Below are 27081 nucleotides of genomic sequence, written 5' to 3'. Positions count from 1 at the left end.
ACGAGGGTGGGGCTATACAAGAGCTTTCAGGGCAGCGAGGTGTGGGCTCCCTCGGCTTTACCTCATGTTTAGGGGCATGGAGGTGCCCTGGTGGGAAACAGGAAATTCTACATGAGGCCAGATGGGAAGGAAAAGTCAGCGGCTCTCCCCGGTGCAGTGGGAGAGCCTCTCATCAAATATGCACTGCTCTGCCTGGAGAACCCCATAATACCCTGTGGGGTTTTTCCATTTGCACAATTTCTCCACTCGTGGTGGCCCGAAATGGCAGGGGCACCACCAGCGTGAGGAAGCAAGCATGGGAGGGGGTGCAGGAGCACAGCAGGTTCCCCAAAAGAGTTTTTATAAAAGTACTGATCCTATATCTGTGGGAGTCAGGATTCATAACCCGTTCAGGGATTTTCATCAATGTTTTCAAAGCACTCCCCAGACTGGAGCTTTTGCTCTACAACTGGGCGTACAGGGCTATCCAGGCGCTTGCCCTACAGTTGAATTTATTGTGGCCTGAACATGTTAAACAAAGTGTACCTTGTACAGTGCCAGCTAGGGACGAAGCCTAGGGTTGCATGGTATGTAATCAAAATATGGGGGCCCTCTAGAGGTTGTATTTAAGATTGCAGTTTCATTGATGAAAGTTTATAAAAAAACACAGAGACACATTTTTAGTAATTACTAAATGCTTTATTGTTGTAATAATGCTGGCGATGATTATGGATCACAGTGAATATGGTTTATTAACAGTGATAAGTGCATTTATATGTGATTATTATTATCAATGATGATTGTAGTTACATGCAAAATTATCATAAATGATATCATGGAATATGTCATTAGTGATGTAATATGTGAGGTCATAAGAAGTGCATGGCGGAGGCGCAAGTTATAGTTTAGCTCTGCTGACTATAACTGGTGACTTTCTATGTTTTTTTGAGTTTGAAACGGTAATGTTGACACTGACATATTCATCTAACTATAACATCACTTTAACCTGTGATTTTTTTCAGTGAATTTCTAAGGGTTTTTAAACAAAAATAGATGTTTTTTATCATACTTAATTATAAGGTTACTTTAATGTTTGGTTCTTTCAGTGAATATATATATACACACTCACAGATATATATATTTGACTGGTGATGATGGCGCATATGTTGTTATTGTTGAGTTCGATTTTCCATAGAAAATGCATTTGTTTTGCATTCTTAATAATTTTAGGGTTGTAATAAGAATCTGCAAAAAATTGTCCAAAATATGTTCTTCGCTTGGGTCCTTTAAAGCTAGTTTTGTGTTAGACCATCCAGTGATAGCAAAGAATAAAAGGTGGGGGGGATGCAATAGTGAGCGTTCCCCATTTTTATACCCGTAGGGTACTTTGGTCTGTAATACAGTACAAATGGCTTAACGTTATCGTACAAACCTTGAAACAAAGGTAGAACTTTACTCAAGGATTATACTTTTTTTGTTGTAAATCCGTTTACTAATTTTTGGTAAATTAGCATTTAAAGGGTGCTCATGTTGGGCATAAAGAGTTTACATTTTAGTTATTTCTAGACTATAAATCCGCAAATCTGGATCTTCAGATATTCACAAATGTGAAGAAAAGACAATCTGTTTGGTCGAGGGAGATTTGTCTCCATCATCCATTTTGGATATTGATATCTGGATTCTGATCCAAAATTATCTGATTGGTTGTCTGCGTCACAGAATTTTTTTTGTGGCTGCCATTACAGCATTTTTTAACCCTGTCCCTAATGTTTTTTTGTTAGGTGCAACAGTGATAGATAGGCAGATAGATAGATAGATAGATAGACAGACAGATAGATAGATAGATAGATAGATAGATAGATAGATAGATAGATAGATGGATGGATGGATGGATGGATGGATGGATGGATGGATGGATGGATGGATGGATGGATGGATAAATGGATGGATGGATGGATGGATGGATGGATGGATGGATGGATGGATGGATGGATGGATGGATGGATGGATGGATAGATAGATAGATAGATAGATAGATAGATAGATAGATAGATAGATAGATAGATAGATAGATAGATAGATAGATAGATAGATAGATAGATAGATAGATAGATAGATAGATAGATCTAGTTAACTGCCTCAAATTAAACTCGGCTAAAACCGAAGTTATAGTGTTTGGCTCAAACACTAACTTCTGGAGCCCAAGCTGGTGGCCAGATCAGATGGGTAAGGCCCCCACCCCAGTAGCGAAGGTGAAAAACCTGGGGTGTTGATCGATGATCAACTCACCTTTCGTCCCCAGGTCAACGCACTGTCTTCTTCGGTGGCCTACGTGCTCAAATCCATCCGTAAAATCCTTCCATTCATCCCTGACAGCGAAAGGAAAACAGTGGTCACAACGTTGGTCCTGGCAAAGTTGTACTATTGCAATGATCTATTTCTTGGTGCCCAACAGGGGGTACTCAATAAATTGCAGGTACTACAAAATGCGGCGGCTAGGCTAATTTTGGGGATCCCTAAATCTGTTCCCGTATCTCAGGAGCTGGTCAAGCTGCATTGGCTTCCAATGCGAAAGAGAATTCTTTTTAAAGCTTTATGCCTAGTATTTAAGTCCTTACAAGGCAAGGGACCCTCATTCTTTCGGCGGTACTTTCATTGGTACCGTCCAACTAGAAATCTCAGATCAGCTGACATGGGGTTGATCGCGGTGCCTCGTATTAAGAGAGCCGCTGGGGAGGCAGAAGCTTTCTGCTGGGCGCAGCCAAAGCTTGGAATGCCTTGCCCCACGCCCTCAGAAAACTGATGGACCTCATGGCCTTTAGAAGAGCTTTAAAGACATGGCTGTTTACCATCTGATCCCCTAACCTGCCTATACCTCAGGAGTAACACTTAGCGCCAGGACACCTACGGGTAACAGAGCGCTGTACAAATGCCAAAAATAAATAAAATAAATAAAATAGATAGATAGATAGATAGATAGATAGATAGATAGATAGATAGATAGATAGATAGATAGATAGATAGATAGATAGATAGATAGATAGATAGATAGATAGATAGATAGATAGATAGATAGATAGATAGATAGATAGACTGGGAAGTTAAGATAGGATTGAGTTTCCAGAGGTAATGCATTAATTGTTTTCCTAATATCTTTGTCAATATTTGACAAACCTTCACATAATTTCCCCCAAAAATGTTCTTCCTCCTCAGCTTCATACTGGCATCCCATCAGGGACATAATATTAAAATATGAAATTAATACAATCCGTATGAATCCTTTATTCTTGTTGGATGTCCCGTGTATGTATGCAGAGCCCTCTTAGATGATTCACATTGAGTACCCATTACTATAAGTATGTTGCTCTGCGCATTAAAATAGTTATGAATAACGAATAGTCAGAAATTTGGACCACTGCATATTGATAAAACAAGAACAAAGGATTCATACAGATTGTATTAATTTCTTACTTCAATATTATGTCCCTGATGGGATGCCATTCTTGTGAATAATTTGGCTACCTAATGATTTTGGCACAACAAGAAGAGACCTTTAGATTGAATACCGACTCTTTGAAATGCGCCGCAGTTTGAGTCCACAAGTGTTTTTTTGTTGGCCAATCATCATTGCCTTGTCCCCTGGGTTTTGTGAGATTTATTTGGGTGTCTGGAAAGGTCCTGATGAAGGTGGTTTGACTACTCTTCATACACCTCCGAAACGCGCATCGACCCTATGTTCAGACTCTTTTGAACATATTTATTCAATCTGGTTGCAGAGATTTTGCTACCTACAATATCCCCCCTTTTTTCAGATGCAGTTTTTATGATTTTTGTATGAGTCTGTATGTGTTTGAATGAGTTTTGTGAAATTTATATATTTATATTATTTTTTCCAGGGGCTTCCTTTGTTAAGTGACGTATTATATGTAATTTTTGTATTTGATGTAATAACAGGATTGACCTTTTATCGTGATGTATACATCTTAAAAAAAAGAAAATGTTAAAAGATGAAAAAGGAAGAATAGATAATGATAAAATATATATAAAAAATGAAATAAATAGTGACAATCAAATTATAAATGTCAACGTCACTAAAGGGATTTAATTGTTTATTGAGCCCAGTAGTGATTTAGTCCTCAGGATATTAAAAAGATAGGCCTCGAGGGAGTCTTGTTCAGGGTATGTTGTTTTCTTCGCCTCTTCTCACTGGCCGAAAACGAAACTTTTTAGAGGGGGTCCCCATTTATGCAGTCACATTCCAGTGGCCCACAAGGGACTGGAGCCCTGCTTGGGGTGCCCAAAGTCCATTTCTGTCTGCCCTTACATAGCAGTGAGAGTGTCATGTAAAGGCTGAGGGAAAGGGACATCTTAATCCCTATGGCGGTGCCTTCGTAGACACTGCACCCATTGTAGGATTTAGGCTCGGACTGCCGCCCGACTGGTTTCTTGAGCCTGTCGGAGAAGGGGGTCATTTCCCCCACCCAAATTGCTCCGACTGCCGGAATTGTAAGCCGGCGGTGTGAATGATTCACTTATTGTGAGTCGGACAGCCACCGGCGGCCTGTTGGTGGCGATCCACCCGACATCGAAATGAGGCCCTACATGCCTAAATCTTAAAAGTAAAATAAAAAAATTACATAATTATTGCACATTTTAATAATTATCAATTAAAACAATTATTATTCATTTAATTAAAATGCCACACTATATTCTCACAAACATCACAACAATTAAACTATAATTGAAGTTAAAAAAGTATTATACAATTAAGATGTTAAGTAATAAATAAAACAATTTGTTGATGATTACATATTTTTAATGTATTATTACTTAAATAACTTCCCACCCTATTCTCCTAAAAAGACAACAAAACACACCTAATATAACATTAAAATAAATTATTAATGTTTTTACAAAAGTATAAATTCAATATTTTAATTAAATCTAATATAAAGCAATTGTTTATTACTGCTTTAATTTTCCATCCTATTCCTCTACAAACTAATGAACACACACCCAAAATATAATTTAACAAATATGATAATTTCATAATTTACATTATTATCAACGAAATATTAATTAATTAATTATAAATACATTATTTTTAATTAACTTCCCACCCTATACCCCTAAAATCCTAACAACTCACATCTAAAATATATCTTAAAAATTATAATAAATACACAATTTACATAATGAATTATCATTTAAAAATAATTTTGATTAAAATGGATTATTAATCAATTATAATTAATTTACTTCCCACCCTTTACCTCTACCAATCCCATAAGCCACACCTAAAATAAAACTACTAAAAAAATAATTAATTACACAATTTACAAAGTTATCAAATAAATAACTCATTCTAATTAAAATAAGTTACGAATTAATTACAATTAATTTATTTCCCTCCATTTACCCCTACAAATCCCAGACCCGCACCTAAAATAAAACTTAAAAAATAAATTAAATTCACAGTTTCTAGAATTAATTACCAATTACTTAATTTATTTTAATTAAAATTAATTCATTACAATTAATTTACTTTCCACCCTGTACCCCTACAAATCCTACAACCCGCTACCACACTACAAACTACAATTACCAATTAAATTACATTTAAAAACAACAACAAATTTGCAAACTATATTTAAAAACATTAACAATAATTATACAAACAATTAGAACATATACTAAAATACATAGATAATTAAAATCATTATTTTTGACAACTATGTTTTTGTAAATGATATTAACAACATAGATATGTTTTACATCGATATTACTTACCTTAGAAAATCAATATACTTGATTCTTAGAAACGATATTAAAAACATTATATTTCTAGGTCTCGATATTTTTAATTCGAAATTTTATCTAAATATCCGTTTGCTTTCGCAGTAAGAGTTATGTTTGAGTTATGACTGGTAGACTGTGTGAAAGCTGTTCTATCTCTGTACTTTCTATCAGTGGATGAGTCCTATTGTTAGTATGTACATTATTTCATAGTGCTCAGTTTATACTGTTCATGCTTTAATTCCAGGTTCTTTCGACTATGAGCCACTGATAACGTGGAAAGAGTTCCAGGCTTGTATGCCGTGGGAGATCGCTATACTGGTTGGTGGAGGTTTCGCCCTTGCTGAAGGATGTGAGGTAATGTATTTACCTTATCTGGCACCTGCAAACTCTTGCAAGCTTTGGAAGTCTTTTTAACTGCTGATTTAATTGACCTCCAGCATAAACTACTGACTACCAAAATATCCATTCAGAAAAAACATGTTTAAGATCATTTCAGCATGTGTCCATCTTATGGCCAAGGTGTCTTTCCATTAGAGGCCACATTTAGATGAAGACCAGCTGACATCCTTTGAAAGTAATGTATAGCTGAAGGTCACATGGCTTTCCATGACAGCATATGTCCAGCTGAAGGCCGGTGACCATCCTTCTAAGTCTATGACCAGTTAAAGCCCAGGTGGCTGTGTGTGAGCCTGTGCCCTGCAGAAGGCTTGGTGATTTCCTATGTAAACTAGTGTTCATCTGAAGGCCAGAAAGCTTCTTGTGTGAGTCCATACATAGTTGAGGGTCAAGTTTGCAGTAGGGTGAGGTCATGTCTAGCTGAAAAATGAGAGACTCAGTTTGCAAACCTGTGCCCAGCTGAGAGGCTTATTCAGTGGGTTTGGGACTAGCTGAATGTCTTGAGGCTTCTCATGTGAACCTATGTCCAGAAAAAGGCAGGTGACTCGAGTGTGAGTCCACACCCAACTGAAGTCCATACAGTTAAATAAAGGTTCCACAGTAACATAAGTATTGTGCTTTCAAAGAAGCCTCAGTCTGCAGTGTCAGAAATCAATGTTGAGCAGACCTATGCAAATAACACCCATCACTTTTAAGCATAGTGCCTATTAAAGTTGTAGCAGACCTTTATCCACTAGTCTTCATAGACACTACATCTCTGGTTAAGACATTAGAGCTGAATGGTAGCTTATTAGGAAGAGTTGTCAAAGGGCTCTTCCTTATTTAACCTCACATTTATTTCCCTTAGTATGTTGAGTATCAATGGATGCTTATTGTTGGCTTTAATGGTGTGCCACGAACAAGCAATTATCTTAAGAGAGTGGGAAATTGCCCAAGTAAACTGAACATAGCTGAATATAAAGGTGGATAGTTGTCTACATATTGCCAGGCAGTGTTGTTATCACTGGTGTATACAATTGATACATCTTCCATTGCATTACTGAATTCGAAGATTATTCCAAAAATAGCTTGTGTCTCTTGTAACTTCACTACAGTGCAATAATGCTGTACAATACGATTGAAGAATTACAGAGATCTGTAGATAAACTAACAAAATGGATATCTACCTTAGTCTGCCAGTGTTGCTGTTTGTACCACCAACCAATGCCCGGGCCACCAATTCATGAACCGGATACAGTACAGTGAGGAGGAACAACATGATGTGGTAGCTTTTATGCTGCTTAGTCTTTCAAAATGTCCACCATGATTCTTCCTGTCAGCTATCTGTGCCTGTGAAAACAAATGTTATATGAAAACGTAAAGAGGAATGTGTGTATGTACATATATGTGTATGCACTGTGCTTACACAGAGATTTTTGTACTTTTTTGACACACAGTTTCCTATCACAGTCTTCCACAGTTTAGTAGAAATATTATTGTCTCTTCAGCACAATGCTGAAAAGGGGTCTTTCATGTTCTTGCGGGCGGTCTCAGTTTGTTTCAAGTTAGGTAGAACTAGGGAAATAACATTGGATCCTGAGGCCCTTGTGTGGTAGGAAGTCACCAGCCTCAGTGGGGACACTCAATCTAAGGAATATGTATACATTTGGCGTGGTCACAGTAGGTTACATTTTTGAGGTCTCACCAGATGTTTCAAGTGGAGGGCACACAGTTTTGTTTAATACCACTGGACTGTACCCTAAGAGCTGCAGAATAAAAAAGTGTATTGATGCACACTGAATGCAGGCTTCTAGCAACTCTATTGCATTATGAACTACGGGCAGATAGGCATGGGATGTCATGGCTTGTGCAGGCAAGGAAAGGGGATCGCAGAGTTATTGAAGTCTTCTTAATGACTTGTAGAGACTAAGGTTATCTTAGGGACTGAAGAGAGGCCTGAGTGTTAGCAGAGGGGCACTTTGGATTTCTGGAGAATTAAGGAAAACTGGTGCCATCTCTAAGCCTGTGTGATAAGCTAAAATCTGTAAGAGTCAGCTTGGTACCCGGGAGACCCAGATGAGGGAATGTGAAGTTCAGCCAAGGCATCCGACTGTTAGGAATGGGTCACTCAAGCTGACAAACTTTAGGGTCTCTTGGGTAATCTGAGGGCCACTATAGATTGGCTTATGATGGACTGAGGGCAAGTTGAGGTTGTTTGTGGGAAGGTTAAGGTCCAGTACATGGAGTTTGTATTTAAAGACTGAGCACAGACAGATTCTTCAGGGTGCTTGACAGTCAGGGTACAACATCCTGGCGTTTCCTGATCCATGATCGGTGATTTCTGAGACCAGTGAGGGCATCCTAGTACTGGCAGAGGACTCGATTGCTGATTCATGAGACCGGCTGAACGCATCTTAGTACTGGCAGAGGACCTCCTCTGAAGAGGACTAACTTTGGGGTGACTGATGAATAGCTTGCTGAGATATATCTTGAAATCTCCTAGTGTTGCTTAGGGGCTATGCGGCCCAGATTACAGTTTGTGTGAACTCGCTGTGGTAATGTGAGAACCATCTAAGGCCCTCAGAGATCCAGGGGAGGAGCTCAGTTGGTAATCTAATGCCATCTTAGCAATGACATAAATGTCGAAAAGCAAACCCATGCCCCTCGCAGTAGGTCGCTGGTACCAAGCTTGGCTTTCTGATGCTCGTGTGATACCTGTTCTATCTTCCATAGTCACTGCCAGTGCCGTACCTGATTTGTATCTGAGGGAAACCTACACTGCAACTACTTCTTCTGAGGACAGAGCGTGTGTGAGGGAAGCTTGCAATGCTTTGCTACCCATGCTGTGTACTCTGCTGGGCACTATTCACATCTAATCTTTAGACAGGAGGGGAGGGGCATGCATCACTAAATATAATGTTTATTATGCTATTTTTCAGTTTAGCACCTAACACTTCTTGAATTCGAAAAGGCTATGGTGACAGTGTTCACCATTTTTAGCGGGTCATGTCTTGGGGTGGCCCAGGTAATTGCTTTGTCTTCCAAGAGGGGCTCAGCATAAAAACGCGTTTGAAGACTTCTGCTGCAATGAAATGGTCCTGCAAACACAGATTGACTAAAAGAGGGAAGAAAATGTATCACTCTTGCTGTCCTCCTTATCATGAACAAACACTTTTGTTAAAAATGTATCACCTCTTTAGTAATGTCTTCCACCCTGGCTTCTGGAGAGCATAAAAATGATTTTACTGTTTTGCTTTGGAAACCTAAAATCTTCACAATTTCAGCAGGCTGTTTACAATTAAGGTCAAGTTTATTAGCAACTAAAAAGTCTAAACCCAATCCACCCCAAATCTTGCTGCCATGCGATATGATAAAAGTATTGTTTAAATACATGATAACATAAACCCCCTGAGACCCAAAAAGGAGCAACAACTAGCCTCACAAGCTTAGTAAAACACCATGGGGCTGATGTGAGACTGAAAGGTAGACAAATGTAGTGCCTCGTCGCTCCTACTCATAGAAACAGAAAATGGAGTAGAGGTTGTAGATGGGTTAGAACAGAGAAATATGTTAACTGAACATTCAGCGTTGTGCAACCAAAACATCCCTCAAAAGATGGATACACTATCCATTTGTTGAACTAGCACAGATTTATTACCAGGTGCAAATCTTTTAACATTTATTTTACTAAGAAAATGTTGCTAAAATATTCTGGACTTCAGATTGGAACTTGTAGAATAGCCCCATTCAGAAACATCTCCTAAACCTTTAAATCTACCAGACCCTAGCCAGATTCATGCTATTTAGTGCCAATACATACATAAATGACTGTATTCCTTTGAAAATGGAATTACCGGAAAACCCCATTCCTGAGTTGAATCTGCTGTGAACTTTATGATATAGCGTTCAAACAATTGGTATTTGAACCACTTGTCCATAAAACACTACAGGGCTGATTATGATGTCGGTTGGAAAGCTTCCCACCGCTAGTCAGAAGCTTTCTGACCGGGTTGGAGGCTTTCTGACCGACGTGGTCGGTTTGCGGTCCGACCACCCGATTACGATGTTGGCGTTCAAAATATAAATTGACCGGTAATTCCGACTCATTTCCGACCGGCTATCGGAGTCTTCCAGCCGGTCAGAACCACACTGTAATCCCCTATGGATGGTGTTTCTGCTGTCGGGATTCCGATGTTGGTTTCCCTGGAAAGTGACTTTGTGGTCCCCTAGCAAGGCCCCCTTGCCTCCACAGTCTTTGGTTGGTGGATGAGGGGATACCTAGGGTACCCCTCCTGTAAAACCCTGCACTTTGTGGCAGGCACCATGGGGTGCCTACATCAGGGTGCAGGGCTTTACACACACACACACACACACACATTTCTCTATAGGTGCCTTTATTAAGGACAATTTACGGCTCTGACACAAGCTCCCATAGAGAAGAATGAGTATGCAACCGAACAGTGTTCGGTCGCATTGAAATCAGGCGGTTGGAATCGCAGATCGGCAACTCAGACCGACATTGTAATAAGCCCCTATATGTTTGAGATAAAAACAAACAAATCTGTATGTAGAATAACCCATGAATGCAGGTCCTTGCACAATAGCTAAGCTTCTACTGAACCTTCATCTATGTGAAAACCACTGCTCATTCCTTCAGCTCTGCCTGATAATACTGCAAAACCTCAGAAAAATATAGTCTTCTCCCGGCCTGTCAAAACCTTGCCACAGACTCTACTTAGGTTATTACAAACCTTATCCAACTAAGTAAATGTTTTGACATACTTTGTAACATTTTTCATCAAACCTCTACCACAAAGGAGACTTTGAGCTTTTGCACCTGATTGTTTTAAGGCTAGCTCGGATAATGTAACCTTATACTCACAGTTCCATACATCCTTCCAATGGTCCTGGAGGGGTTTACAAAATAAACTTATAAAGTCTGGTTCAATATTGGGAGTATTGCACATTTTATTGCCCACATCAGGTTTAGAACACCCTACTCACATAAAATGTCTTACCTCCCTTTTTAAGAGGTTCCTGATAAATTACATACTATATTTTGCCTCCGAAACTAGGCGATTAAGCCTGTGCATCTTTAGCTAGAAAATTAAAAGTAATTTGAACTTGTTCTACAGCCTTTCAAAATTCGTCTTCCTGAAAATCTCTGTATGCTTCCAAAAGAAAAGCTTCCCAAAAATGATCTGGGGCATAATAATATAGCCTTATAGCCAGCCATAGCAGGCTATACCGGCCATTAAACGCCCGCTCCAGCTTTTAAGGCCCGAGCCGAAGCCGAGGGCCTTTAACAAGGGAGTGGAACTTTAATGGCTGGTATAGCCCAGTTACCGAAGGCTATAAGACTGTTAGAACATTCTGCCACCAGAGGGCAGAATGTTCTAACAAATATAACAAAGCCTCTCAGAGCCGGAGGGGGTTTAAATCCCCTTGGGCTCGGGCAGGCATTTGTAAAACAACATTGGAACGTTGCTTTGCGGGATTTTACCAGCCGTAGAAGCTTGGTGCACTACATTGTATTCAATAAAGTGCTCCACATTCCAATGTTCTAATACACAGTAGCATACTCATCGTCAAAATATAAGCTTTACTCATATACCGTTTTTCTGCCTGTGGAGCAGAGGCTCTTTTTGCTGCTGTTCTTTTGAACACCTTTCTCTAATTGAACATTCATTATCTAATTTTTAACTAATCTTTTTAGAAGCAGGAAAGTGCTTTCCTTAACATGAGGAGTTTAATGCTGTTTGAATTTTTTTACATCCTTACTCGAAAGCTTATCGTCGCCCTCTGGCTCTGGGAGAGTGCAGTACTTCTCGGCTGGCTCTTCAGATGTCTCATTTCCATTGAGTTGTTTCCTTTCATTTTATTAGCAAGCTTTAAAAACGCATTAGAAGCTTCTTTAAGTGCTACATGAGTTTCCTCAGAGTTAAAAACCCTACGGCTCTGCCTCCTGCTTTTACCAAATCTGTACCAGCTGGGACCTTTCTCTCATGCCATTATCAACTTGCTTCCTAAACATAATTATAAAATTATAAACTCTCCTGAAATGTTAATTCTTAAACACTCTTAATTTTGCCATAGCACAAAACATGGGAACTTCCAACAGCCAGCATCATTGAACAATAAGGGAAGTATTGAATATTTTGTTTACAAGCCTTTTAAAAAATACCAGCATTCACATTTTGAAAATATATGATACAAAATGGATGACGCATTCTAGTTACATAAATATGGCCAATAACTCTTAAAAAACTGTTATGCTGCAGAAACACACAAGCTAAAAAGGCCTTAGTTTCCTCACAAGATCTCAGACATTATTACACCCTCCTACATAAAAACAAAGCACAAGCCCCAACCCTCACTGTTGAGGACTACGACGTCGCAATATGCAGAACGCCATTGAAGGTGCTCGCCTCAACTGCCAGCGGGAGATGCAACCTGGAGAACCTAAGAATGTTCCCCGCAATGCAGAAGACTTCTCCTATGAAAGCTAGTACGCAATGGCAGCACATAGGTTTTTTGCACAATTCGCTGAGCACAAAAACGACCACAGAAAAATGGTTAATGGAAAACCTATTTATCTGTGCGATATAACACCAAAAACCTAGCCAAGGACAAAAGTGCCACTGAAATTCAAAAACTATATTTTGCTAATGCTAGACCTGGGTCCATGTGAGGCATGGAGGTGTTACAGAGTTATGGATATTGCTCTCTGTTCTACCCAAAGTTGGCAAATCTATAGATAATCACTTCTGGCATATGAAATGTTCTTTGTAGGTGGAAGGAAGGCTAGGTGCGATGTACACCCCCTTCTGAAATGAATGTTAATTTCCAGGTTGCTATGTTTGGATCCAACCAAGGCAGATTATCCTTCTTAGATAAGGTATTGGTAACATCTGTTATTTACAAGCCTTAGAAACAATTCAAATTTGTCATTGAGGGCTCCATAAAATACATTTTTATTAGTAATAGTGGTTCAAAGAGTTTTAATATGTTTAGGATACCAAAGAAACAAAACATTTGTCACAGGTAAGTTATTTCACTTTTTTGCAGAGGGAATGAACTGTCAGGATTTTCATGAAGTGTTACCTGATATTTAAAAAGATCTGCCCATACAGGTATTGGTCTAATCATGATATGTTTTCTATGGTGCAGAAATCAAACTTATCTGAATGGATCGGAAGTAAATTGTCTCCTCTTGGATCACTTCCAATCTGGTTGACCATCCTAATTTCATCGATAATTGTTACCACGATCACCGAAGTTGCCAGCAATCCTGCGACCATCACCATATTCCTGCCGATATTAGCTCCTTTGGTAAGTGAACACCTCTAAGTTCTGCCTATTTCCGTGAGAGACTTTAATTAAAAAAATAAATGTAGAACAAATGGTCGGGCTAATGATAGTTTAACCATGTATTACAGATTTGATTTGGATTAGAAAATAATAGGAATTTGGCTAGGAACCATTATTTTAATCAACCTCAGTTTGATTCAGCGGATAAAGGCATGCCTAAAAAAATCTTATATAAATGTGTTATAAGAACCAATGTAAACAGTTATTTTACTCATTTAAGTATCGATTCCATAGAGCACATGATTGCCAAAAGATATCCTGGCACTGAGTAGAAAGCTAAATCATCAAGCGATGAGAGTTTTGTTGGATGTTGGCATGTAACTATGTGCTATGTAGAAAAATGACTTGATGACCAAGGAGGACCTTTATGGGGCACTATAGAACACACTTTAAGCCTTTACTCACTCAAACTGTGAATGTAGGCCTACAACGTTGAACCTAAATAAGGGTCACGGAATTAATAAATTTGTTGGGTCAGTTTACAAAGCAAAATTTGTCAAGGCCAGCGCCTCCAACCCTACATTGCCCTCTTTCACCTGCTACAAATTCTTTATTTTAATCTTAGGACTTACCTCATACCCAGGACTATGGATACCACATATCCTGGAGTTGCCGAGACAGTCCATTTTGTAGATCTCTTCTAGTGTTCCAATGCTTATGGGTGATTTAAAAAACGATTTCAGTTTGTGCAGAGAGGGTTGGTTGAGCATACACATTTGAGTTCAATGTCTATTTCTCACATGTGACCTCAATTCAGAAAATAATCTCATTAAATACACAGCTGATGTGCTATATCACCTTTAGTGGTGCAGGGCAGCAGCAGGCCACCTGATCCACTATCATGAATCCAGACCCACCTGTAGATTGGCTACCTAGTATTTGGCAAACACTGAAAGTGAAAGAAGACAAAGAGGAAAGGAAACAACATTATTTATATTTCTCGCCTTGCATGGAGCCCTCGGGCTGGAAAATACGCATTAGAGGCATGGGTTTTCTGGTGCCTTGACCTCTGCATGCCTATGGTGCACAGGCCTCCAAGTCAGAGGTTTCTGAAGGTGCAGCCAGCTGAGGCTCCCACTGTATGATACCTAGTGGATTTCTGACCTGTAAATGAGGCTGGTAAACAAGGCTTTGAGGGATCCTAGACTGCCAAATTCATCCCCACCCCCAGTGTTCATGCTCACCCCCAAACCCACCACTCTTCCTGATCAACTTTCCATGTAAGGCACTGAAGACACTACTCTGCATGGTCAACTGAAAATGTGAAACACTGAAGAACGAACATACTTTCAAGATCGACTGCCCACACTAACCAGGATCAGCTTCCTTCAAAGGACTCTGAAAACTCTGCTTGCCAGGATCAACTGCCTGTGTAAGACACTGAAGAAAAGGCTCTGTACTCTACTGCAATTGTAAGGCATGAGAGACAGTGGTGTGGAAAACATGGCATTGGCCCTAATGCAAGCAAGGAATATGGGACCCCCTTTCCTCTTGTCAGGAGTACAAAACAGCGATTGTAGGAGGTGCAGTGGGCCCCTCAGATCCCTACGCCCTGGTTCCAGTGCACTTGATGCACTATTGTTTATGTTACGCATAGTCACTTCTCATTGCTACAATGGGCCATGGTGGGGTGGGTGGGGGTCAACATTCAGTCAGCGACCTTCGTGTCGCAAAACATCAGGGGACAAAGAAGTGGCCACCAGGTGCCAGCCCACTTTTAAAGGGCCTCACTCTGCCCCCTTCCCTTAGTCGCATACCCCATGACCATTTCTGGTCATATCGCATTCCCTAGGGACACCCGCTCCTCCACTGTGGAGACTAATGACGTCCACCCGCAAATGACAATGGGCTCTTACGCATTACTCTGATTAATCAATCGTCATCCATTTGCTAACTAGTATAAGCTTAGGGTGTATCCTTAGATCCCATACTCTACTGCCAAAGCCCTTTTCATTGAATACTTCTTGTGTAGGGGAAGATTCATAAGAATACCCAACCCTCCCCACATCCTGTTTTCTTTTGGTGCCTTTCCTGGCTCCATTGTCAGGGCTAGACATTGCAGTGACATGTCAGTTCGGGCAGTGCAAGTGCCAGTCATAAATTTTAGAAGTTGCCCGGGTTTTCTTTGGCAGTGCATTTAAGCACACGTTTCACCAGGGTTATTTCAGTAAAAAGCAGGGTAATTTCATCTTCCAAGTTGTGGTTCGTTTTCTTTTTTTAAGGAGTTTTATATAGCGGGAACTCGTCCCGGTATGGGTATTAGAGCACTTTACATAGCACCAGCTGCGTTACCTGAGGACACATTCATTTTTGTTAGGCACGGGGAGATTAAGTGATTTGCCCAGAATCACAGGATGTTCAGCGTCATTGCCGAGACTCGAACCCAGTTCCCCAGATTCGAGGTCGACTGCCCTAGCCATTAAGCCAACTCCTCTCGGTGGTGTGAGGACCCGCTTGAGCATTTTGAAGCAAATGGAGGCTTTTCTGTAGTTTTCTTCAGAATACCCAGGATAGTTTTTTTAAAATAAAATACATACCCCCAGATTCATCAATGTCCTCTTTTGCGAGTCCTTAATAGCGATTATTAAGGAATCGCTATTAAAGACTCGCAAAACGGGATTCATGTAGAAATCGCAATATTTTTTGCGATTTCGACTGCTTCCTTATTTGCGATTAGCTAAATTGCTAATCGCAAATAAGGAATGACTCCCCATTCATTCCTATGGGCCCATAGGAATGAATGGGGAGTCATTCCTTATTTGCGATTAGCAATTAGCTAATCGCAAATAAGGAAGCGATTTCAAGGGTGCCAGGGTGTCCAAAGAACACCCTGTAGCACCCCTAAAATGGTAATTTACACTGGTGTTGCGCACACACATGTCCAAAGGACATATGTGTGTGTAACATACAACTTAGAAAAATGCACTAAAGTGCATTTTTCTAAGTTTTCGCTATTTACCACGAAGTCAACCAGATTGCGATTTCGCAATTCTAAAATGGTTCATGAATTGCATTTAAGGAATCTCAAATTGAGATTCCTTAAATGCAATTCCTCGTAATTTAGCAATTTCAACATTTGCGAATTTTGCATTTGGGATGATGAATCCCAAATGCAAAAAAAGCGCTCGCAAAGAGCCAGGTTCTCAGAATCTGGCCCTCTGCGAGACGATTTTGGCTTCATGAATCTGGCCGATAGTACAAGGAATGGGGAAAGAGGTAATGGTTATGGAATCTGAGTTGACCACAGCAACTCGTAGTCACCATCCAAAAATAGCCTCCTGTGTTACCTCCTGCTCAGAGAGGCATTATGAATTACACACTTTGCATCTTCTTCATTAATTGAGAAACATTTGTAACCATTTCAATTTAGAGTACACATGGACAGGGGTAACAGAAGTGACATTGTAGGCCATTTGACCTTTACTTTGACTTACACACACATGCTTAAATATACCAACACATTTACACACTCATGCACATGAATAGACTTTCACCTGCAAGCATGCATACAACATACATTAAACAGCAGTTTTCACTTACTTTAGCTTCCAGATAGGGTCAGATTCCAGCTATTGTACTCATTTTATGTTACACTAATAGTGAATAATATCATTCACCATTTGTATAATACATTTTTTTCAGAAAACCAGGCAAGTGGAGCTCCAGTCAGCGTCCATTAGGAATAGCTCCCCCTGGGTTCCAGGCACTGATTTTGCCACCCCTGAGGCCAGGGGTCACAAAAGCAGTCCATATAAGTGACAAAGAAACTACCATGCCCAGAAACGCTAAAAAAGTGGAATATCTCACCTTAATCTGGGATAGTCATTCCTCATATGTGATCAAGCTATCCATATGAACGTAATACACTGATATAGATTTATGTGCATTTAATACAAAAATATTCCAAAATACATTTCAAATTTCTTATAGCTGTAGTATCAATTTAACACTAAAAGAATTATTTTTTACTTTTTTCAACACAATATTAAATGAAAAAACTCAACATTATTTAACATCCCCCTATCAAAACAATCAGACTCCTCATCCATTCATATCCACAATCACTCAAGCCATACACATAATACTATCATACAGCACACCATAAACAGTCAATCTTCCTTCAAATCCACCTTACACATGTGGAAGGTTACATATACAGGAACAAGAAGCCAAGAAACAACAAACAGAGATTTGAGAATACAGCAGTACCATTTTAAAATACATATGTTATACAAATTGAAACACACATTCTTTAAATATATAGAGATAAAGAGCCAATTAAGAGCTATCTTTATAGATTGCTACAGGTATTGTGTGTATTCAAATAATTCTCTCCAAATAGGCATAATGACCCGATGTTCCTGCTGTAACCAGTACAGACACGCGTTTCGGTAACCACCCAACTACAGGTTACACCTTCTTCAGGGCACTAAGGCAAGATGTTCCTGGATTCAAAGTGGTGTGGAGTAGAGGGGAGCAAACCAGCAGTGTAATAATCCTACAGATAGAATGATAGCTAGGTCAAACAACTAGGACAAAATTAATAAACATACAGTAACTAGAGATCATATAAGCCAAAAAAGGTCGCAAAGTGACCAATTGGTAAGTACAATATATACAGATCCTCCTACAGAAGCTAGAATCCAACAGTACCATCACAAACATTCACTATGCACCGGGTAGTGCCAGGGTAGCAAGGGGAAAGCCAGGCGACCCCTAAATGACGTCCATTAGAGGACACTTTTTAAACACCAATTTTTGTATGGGATTATATTTCTGGTGATTGCTGATAGTGGGGCGGAGTCGATGGGGGAAAACAGAGAGAAAGTCACTGGGCATCAAGGTTTTGCAGTATTTCTTAATATGTTCTCTTTACCAAAAGTTCATTTCACATTCACATAACAAAGCACAAGTGTACTCTCTGAACCATGAAGTGCTTAATTTGAGTTGGTGTTTGCCAGTGCTTGGTATTGGCACTTAATTCTCAACACTGGCACTTAGGACAGTCCACCACATGGTGACAATGTTTGTCGAATGTTGAGGTGAGCAACACCAGCATGTTTAATATTTCAAATACATTACAAGTTAATGAACCCTGCCACCCAGGCCATTCTTATAGCTTTGGATGTCCAGGAAAAGCCCGAATTGCCACACTTGTAAGAGTGTGATGGTTAATAGTTGTGCTGTATTTTCAGTGTTGGCAGGTACAATGAGTGGTGCAAGCAGATGCGACCTCCTGAGAAGGGCGCTGTCACTTACTTGTTTATAAATTAAGCACTGCCTGTGACTGGCACTGTCCTGGCCATTCTGCCCCCAGGGCAGAGCAGCAGTAGCACTACGAGTAAGGGTGGTAGCTGGTGCTCTGACTCTGCCAGGCAGGGTCACAGAGTTGCTCCTCTCTCTCTCTTTCTCTCTCTCTCTCTCTCTGCCCTCCCTCTTTCTTCCTTTCTGTTATTTCTCTCTCTCCCTCTTTATCTGACAACGCATGCCATTACAACACATGTCACTACAACGCATGCCATTACAATGCATACCATTACAATGCATGCCATTACATCGCATTATAAGGTAAGTAATGGAGATTTTTTTTGTTTTAGGGTGGGTATCTGTTTTGAGGTAGATGAGAATAGTAATTTTTACCCTACACTATCCAACACTTACCCTACTGTTGCACTCACTGGAGTTGGAATAGTAATCTTTACCCATACACTATCCAACACTTACCCTACTGTTGCACCCACTCTACCTGTCCTTTCTTTTCTTATTTTGCATGTGGCTTCCGCTTGACATCATGGCAGACAGCCTTAAGTAAGTTGTTTAGCCTGTACTTTTCATTAGTAGCAACTCAGCTAAGTTCAGAAGAAAGGAGACCATAAGGGACCCATCTCAAGACCCTCTTTTAGGGCTCGTCAGAGAAAGCGCATGAGCTGTTACTGAAATCTGCTGTTAATTAAAAAAAATAATGTAAAAAGGGGTTAGTGTTCACCTGTTTACCATTGGCTGGCTACTTCATCTGTTTCATTTCTTTGTTTTTCATTTGTCAGTGATGACAGCTGGTTTTATTTTGCTGGTCACTCCAGATGGCTCAGATGGCTTTGGGAGTATTTTACTTTCACATCCAATCAAATCAAATGGAACTTGTAGAGCACAACTTGTCACCCCAGGGGGTATCCAGGTGCTGTGCTTCAGGTCTTAGTCGAAAAGCCAGGTCTTTAATTTCTTTCTGAAGTGGTTCAGGGAGGGTGAGGTGCGGAGGTGGAAAGGGAGGGTTTTCCAAGCTTTGGCGGCGAGGTGAGAGAATGAACGTCCTGTAGTGCGGTTGCAGCAGATGCATGGGGTCTGTGCAAATGCGAGGTGTTTGGAGTGAAGGTTTCTGGATGGCTGGTGGAAGATCAGGTCATGGTTCATGTAGTGAGGTCATAGGTTGTTGAGGGCTTCAAAGGTGTGGGACAGGAGCTTGAACTGCCCTCTTTTCTGGACGGGGAGCAAGTGGAGGTCTTTCAGGTGTTGGGTGATGTCAGTCCTCTTAGGCAGGGTGAGAATCAGCCTAGCTTTGGAGTCTTTGCATGAGTTCGGAGGTTGTACTTGCATATAGTACATTGCCTTGCCATAGTCGAGTCAGCTGGTGATTAGGGCGTGCATCACAGTTTTCCTGGTGTCCATGGGTAGCCATCTGAAGATCTTTCAGAGCATGAGGATCATGTGGAGGCAGGCTGAGGTGACTGTTTGCACATCAATAAATTCGACACATACACACAGACAGCAGCTTTGTCTACCACCCCCTCACTATTGCTTGCCCTCTCCCACCCATCCCCCATTGCTTAGCAGCGGGGGAAAAACGCAAACCGGTCAGCACTGTTAAAGATTACATTAATTCTCTATATTGCTATCACAAAGATACAACAGAGTATAATCTGTGCATACTCCAACTTCATTTCACAGTTTTAGAAATTATACAGACTATCAGCTTAGCATCATCAGTAAGTAACTAAGTGACTCTTGTAATGTCGAAGGAATCTGGTTTCATTGGCAAAAGAGTGTTTTCATGATGTTCTGCTGTTAGTTCCAATGGTGGCTGTCTGCGATCACTGGGTCAAATTAAGCACTGGTTTATGCATGTAAACACAGAGAGGGATTGAAAAAATGAAAGACTTTACTCTACAAGTACATGCATATCAAAAAGGGTTTAATAAATTAACATATTCATGTTTATGGAGTCAAATAGGACTGTCACAAGGGGAGGGCAGAAGGTGCCTCAGGAATTCAAGGCCAAAATTACATCTAAAAGCAAGCCTTCCTTTTTATTACTAAATTGGCAGCTAAATCTGGTCATAGCACTAGAGGGGGACTGTTGTTGAGACAGCAGTGTTTTCTTTTTATCTGGAGAATCTTTTTAGGCCTCGCTTGTGAGAGATGTTGTATACAGCGAGGGGCTTAGAGATCGCACTTACCTATAACTCGTTGGCTTCATACTCTTTGTTATTATCTGCCTCCTAATTGGGCAGCGTGTGCCAACTTCACTTTCTTTTCTTTGCTCAGGAGCATCTACCAAGTACAGATAGCTTCATCTTCATTATGGGGCTGTGATTGAGGTACTAGTTTTTGTGTTGCTACTTTTTTAAAATCTTTTTCTCGTCAGTTGCCTCATGTTGTTTTTTCCCTTCTATTCAAACCCCCCTGTCTATGTTGCATCTTCCCTCCAACCACTCTGTGGTGCGTCTACCCTCCCACACCCCACCCTACTATTATCTGTGTTGCCCCCATCACCCTGCTTCCATAAGAAAAAGAAAAACTTTGAGGCGCCAGAGCTGGCCATGTCATAGCGCATTGTTTTTTAACCTTCCCACCGCATAGCCCTTTAAAACTTTTATATGGCCTTTTTTTATAACTTCTATCTATGCTGCAAAACAGCCTTGTGCCACTACAACGTGGCAAAAAGACATTCATAACGCCAATAGCTTCTACCCAGGCGAGACGTATTGGTTTTTACCAATGCTTATTCAGAACTGTTGGTGCTTAGCCCTGGCTGTCTATATTCTGACCAGTTAATGATTCTGGAGGTGCTACACTGCCCATGTTCCCTGATGTGATAATGAAAGCAATCTGCTAAACTCATATCCAATAGTTTATCCTATAGTTAGCATGCCAAAGCAGCTTATGCCAAACATCCGCTCTAAACATTTGCTATACACAGTGAGGTTCAAAATGAAACAGCAGGTGACTCTTGATGTAATGACACACACAAAGGACATGCTGGCGGATTTACAAACAATTTTCACTGAGTTTACATTACAATACTGACGCAAACCCACGCAAAATGTATTCTTTGGGTTTTGTTTAAAGTGCAAAACTTTTTTTCTGCTGGATAGTTGCCTCAAAGTAAAGCAAATCAGTGTAAATCATGACCTTGCCTTACTCTGTGTCAAGGGGGAACTCCATGGGTGGTACAAGGGCATTTCCATGCAACCACCCATGTTTTTTAACGCAAAACCCACTTACTAACAATAGTAGACAGAGATTTGCACCAAAATATAATGTCACTGTGAAGTAGGCATTAAAAGGAAATGCTTATATTTCTCCTAACGGTTCCCACTTTGAATATGTGCTGCACTGTGCATCACACATTCATGGAAAAAGTTCTAAAGTTAGCCTAAAAATAGTATTTTGTATTGGAAGTGTAGTCTCGAGTACAAAACCTTCTACTAGACATGATGCAAACACCTTTGCGCCATTGCTGCAGGGTTTCTGCTCTTAGAACAGAACTATACTTAGAACCATAGAACATCAGTATGTAGGGACTGAGTCACCATACCATCTCAGTACCTATAAATCAGAGTCCGACTGGCTATAGTGCCTTACTTGCCCTCCTGACCTTAACAGAGAAAAAAGGGAATTGGCACCTCAGAACACAACACTTGCGACCCTCTCGAGGATCGTGGTAACAGGACACACCCATTCACTCTCTCACTCATACTCGTCCACAATACAATAACCAGGAGACACAAAGGCAGTTTGGAATATTTAAACTATCGTGCTCTGAAATGAAGCATACGTTCCACAATTTGAAAAATACTGTTAGCATAGTCAATAATCCATATATATTAAAAATTTGCTTTTTTGCTGTTGTGCTCATCTATATGATAGGACATATGTGCATATAAACAACAGCTTCATTCTCGTGTTATGTCTAGGTGCGAGTGCCTGGCCAGGAAGAATAACAAGGGCAATTGTTGTGCAACCTTGTCTATGGTGTTCAGACTAAATCCCAGGAAAGGAACAGAACACAAAAACATATGCAGATTTCCGACTGAAAGTACAATGTGGCACGAAAGCAAACGTTTTTATATAGTAATGAGTGCAAAGAAAAATAAGGCCCACAACGTGCCGAGCCAGGCTAACATAGGGAAAACTATAATGAGCTATGCAAGAAACACATGACACTATAGTGCAAAAGTGTCTGTCAGTGCATTTCAACATAATTGCATGCCAGCATTAGGAAGAGAGCAGGACAGTGCTGTATCTTAGTATATAAAGTGATTTCCTGTTCGATCCCTCTCTTGCAAAGCAGTGCAGCAACTTTGCTTTCTTCATTGGATTGTGTGTCTCTTTTCTTAATCTGGGCCTTTGTTACTGTATTGTAGGTTTTCCTGAAAATCTGTATGCTTTAGAAAAACTGATAGCTATGTTTACGAATTTTGCTTGATGGTGAATAAAATTAGCACATGATGCTAATTGACCAATTAGCCTGTTTTCTCTGCTCTACAGAGCTTAATGATAGCTGAAACATAATGAATGCTAATGAAAATGTAATCTGTCTATCTGTGCTTTGCCTATCATTTGTCATTTGCTTTTACTGTAAACAACAGTTGCTGTGTGTCATGGCTCCTTGGAGCCCAAGTGGAAAAGGAGGGTGGGTAGTAGCTGGCGATAGACACTGTCTAAAGCTGTACTTTCTAGACATTACATGTTTTATTACTGTATTGAAGACCCCTGTGAGTGAAAAATGTCTCAAAATAAACCATTCGGGCCAGATTGCAAGCTGGGCGTTAAATTCCAATCCCTGTGACAACTGGAGTTTGTACAGTCATGGGACTATTGAGCTGTGCGACAATTATTGCCCCCTCTATCAGGTGGCTGATTTTGGCAGGTCTACCATACAGAGTTTATCAGGGGTAAGGCCTGAAAAAAAGGCAAAACATGTAGAGTTCAGTGCCACAAACACTGACCTCTTGTATTATGCCTTACTTCTCAGTCATAAAACGTGGGATAGGATGTATTTACCACATCCAGCAAATATCTCAGGGTAATGGTATTTGCAGTGTGCAGCCAATACCTCACCTTCATTCAGTCCACATATAAGCAGGATGTTAGCATGCACCTGTTGCTAGAGAACTCATGCTGCAAAAGGGATAGAGAGGTAAAAGGAGTGGGGACTCTGGACAGATATGTGGATTACCTTACTTGAGCCTTCCATGGACTGCATCTCTTCCCAAGCACTGAACTGCATCATATCCTTGAATCCCACATTCCAGCAGGGTGGGGTTGCTTTGAAAATGTCTGTCAATTGTACTGGAGATGGATCCACATGCTTCATTACTGCTCGTGTCCGATCTGCAAAGGAGTTCTCTGGATGGGCTATATATGTCTGAATGCCCCTGACTTCATGGATGACCTGAATGGAACCTCCTCAACTGGAGATGTGCAAGTGCAGAAAAGGCAGAATGGTTCTTTGTTTTGATTGGACTGTGGAGGCAGGTTGTCTTTTTGAGCAGGGAATTGTTTCAGAAAAATGGAGTATTACACCACCATGATTTTGGGTGGTCTCCTGACCAAGAAAGGTTACCTGGGGCCAGAATGAGCTCAGGGAGAGGGCACCAGGCACACTCCCTCTCTTATTAAAATAAAAATAATGTGGATGTGCCGAACCACTGGGGCTCAGCCCTTCTCAATGGGATCTGGAAAATTCTCAGCTGGGCTGTGTGTGCTCAGTTTCCCACCCAGATCCTCAGAGAAGTAGTATTTACAGGAACATTTCTCTGGCCACATTGGGTCTGTTTGCTTAATCTCAGTCTTTTTGTGATCCCGGAGACCAGCTCTAGGATCTTAAAGTATTTTCCTTAGGCCTCCTGGCCTCTAAACTTATTTTGGAGCTTGGTTTTTAAGGCTCCTTTCACCAGACATGTCCTCTGCCTGCACACCTTATGATCTCTCCTGCTTGAGAGGTGTCTTCCCAAGCCCCTCTACTGCCAACAAACAAAATACACTCCCTGCAGCACTCACCAGACCCCATGGCGTTGGCCATCTTGCTAAGCAGCAGAGACCGTGGTTCATTCACAGAAGTCCTAGGGATAGCCTGCAGGCCCACACAGAAGGACCTTTGATCATCATACTGGCGTGCAGAGTCATTAACATGGCCCAGTATGGAGGATGAAGGCCTGGAATCTAATTATGGCTGAGCCAGGAAAATGTGACAAAACTAGGAGTGCCATAAGGAGTATAACAGTGGACCAGTCTTCAGTGTACATGTTTACCCTAGGATTGATGCCTGGTCAGTATCTCTAAGCCTAAATAGGTCAAAACCATTTCACACATCAGGTATAATGCAGCAAGAATGCATCCTTTCAGTAAGCATTACAGATCTACACCAGGAGAACCTACTCTCATTATAAACCGTAGCCATGTCAGGACCAACCCTTGAAGGGTCCTTCTGCGGCAGGCTTCCTGTGCACAGATACTGGGCTGAGCTAAAAAGTAGTCTAAAATGTTCAGTCCACATACATATAGACATGCAGATGCTCACATGTGTGCATGTCCCCCGTCCCTGAGACTCTTACCCCAGCTGTGCTGCAGGGACCTTATATTGAAAGGGCACAACAGATTATTCCTGCTAAACATTCAAGAGAGTGTCTCACATTATGATTAGAAAAAGGTCTATCCTAAAGTGCCTACAACATGGAAAGAGAAATAAATGTCATATTTCAATAGAGAGTGCATAGTGTGGAATTAATCAGAAATATGAAAAGATTGTTTCAATCTACTGAGTTTCTTGTGGCAGTTACTGTCCCATGTTATTATATTGTTCATCTCTAACCACTTTGAGCTACAAAGTGATATTATTATCTTCCTTAAAAGGTTATCCTAATTAAATTGGTGTACCAAAAATGTTGTCCTGATCTCTATTGGTGTGTAAATGCTACCTATTAAATAGATATTTTTATTAGGCCACATATTCTTAACAAGGGTGACCAGGGCCTCTTTAAAAAAACCATTTTAAACAGATTTAAATATGAGAGGAAAATCATGGCATTGGAGAAACACTCCTGCAGATCTTACTTGCTCCTGAAGTCCTTTGCTGGCACTGAAACTTATCTTACAGAAGTTAAACATCCCAGGGACAGATCATTGATCACAAAGTCTTGTTTGGGTTCTATCCGGACAATGAGCTGTTTCCCTCTGGGACAGTTTGATCCCCACTCCCTTTTAATCTGCCCCTGTGATGATTGTTCGCCCCAAGCATAATTTTATAAACAGAAAGAATCCACACCTGGGTGTTTGTAGAGTAGTCCCCACTGTGGTGGAGAGCACTCAGTGTTCTTTTAATACCCTCACACACCAAAAGGACCTTTGGTGTCATGCTTCATCATCGGGGTCTTTGCACCCCTCTACGGGGTGCGGCGTGCTACTAACTAACGGAATACATGGGAGCACTTAATTGATGACTATGTGTGGTGTGCGAAGGGGTTAGGTTATTCAGTGAGTGGTGGGTTTGGAGTGAAGATAGTGGAAAAAATTTAAAAAAGGGCCTGGCGCGTGAAGTCTAATAAATTTTAATTTGCTTCCGCGCTGGCTCTGTTAAAAGGTTTGTGTCGAGGTTTATGTGTATAGTAAAGTACAACACCTCGCTGGTGCGTCAACATGTTTCGATGCAAAGCATCTTCTTTAGGCCTGGGGTGCACAATCCCCACCTTACTCACAACTATATGTCAAAGGACATCAATATTTTAAACATAATCAGTTTAATTCGGCTTTCCGAAGCTATTGTGTGCCTATTTTTTATTATTGTAGATATCATCAATGTATACTTGCTGCCAAAGGTATTGTTTGCACCATGAGTCTTTTAAACGGGAGGTGTGTTGTGCTAAATAGCAAAAAAATGCAGGAGAATCCCTGTCCGTGTCTGCCCCTGCCCGCGGCTCCGTCGATAAAAACCCCCCAAACCATAATACACCTGGGGCTGTATTATGCATTGTGATTGTTTGCACCCGGCGCAACTTTTAAAAGGTGCATCGGGCGTAAACAATCACAATGCACCCTATTTTGATTTATCGCTGCCCCCAGGGCATATCTCGCACTGCCCTTGGGGAAGCGCATTCATTTGAAAACATGGAGCAGCAGCTCCGTGTTTTCACAGTGCAGACAGCACTTCTGCACTTTTGAAGAGGTTTAGAGATCCCCTTGCAGGCGGGTGCAGTCAGTGCCTGCACCCCTCCTGCAAAGGGATGTCGGTGGGGGTCAATGGAACCCCCGTTATCCCCTGGAGAGGGCTGCTGTCAGGAG

At 40.8% G+C, this 27081-nt stretch overlaps 1 protein-coding gene across 1 annotated transcript in view; it reads left to right on the top strand.

The window, feature by feature from the left end:
* SLC13A1 (solute carrier family 13 member 1) overlaps nucleotides 1-27081 on the top strand; it is a 328809-nt gene that overhangs the window by 273691 nt on the left and 28037 nt on the right. The window contains exons 13-14 of the mRNA XM_078680827.1: nucleotides 6023-6132; nucleotides 13324-13485. Of these exons, the coding sequence (XP_078536953.1) occupies nucleotides 6023-6132; nucleotides 13324-13485 (272 nt within the window). The remainder of the gene's footprint in view (nucleotides 1-6022; nucleotides 6133-13323; nucleotides 13486-27081) is intronic.

The sequence above is a fragment of the Lissotriton helveticus genome, chromosome 1_1, assembly GCF_964261635.1.
Source record: "Lissotriton helveticus chromosome 1_1, aLisHel1.1, whole genome shotgun sequence".
Lineage (NCBI taxonomy): Eukaryota > Metazoa > Chordata > Amphibia > Caudata > Salamandridae > Lissotriton > Lissotriton helveticus.
The sequence above is the reverse complement of the archived record's forward strand: the minus strand, read 5'-3'. Positions and strand labels throughout refer to the sequence as shown.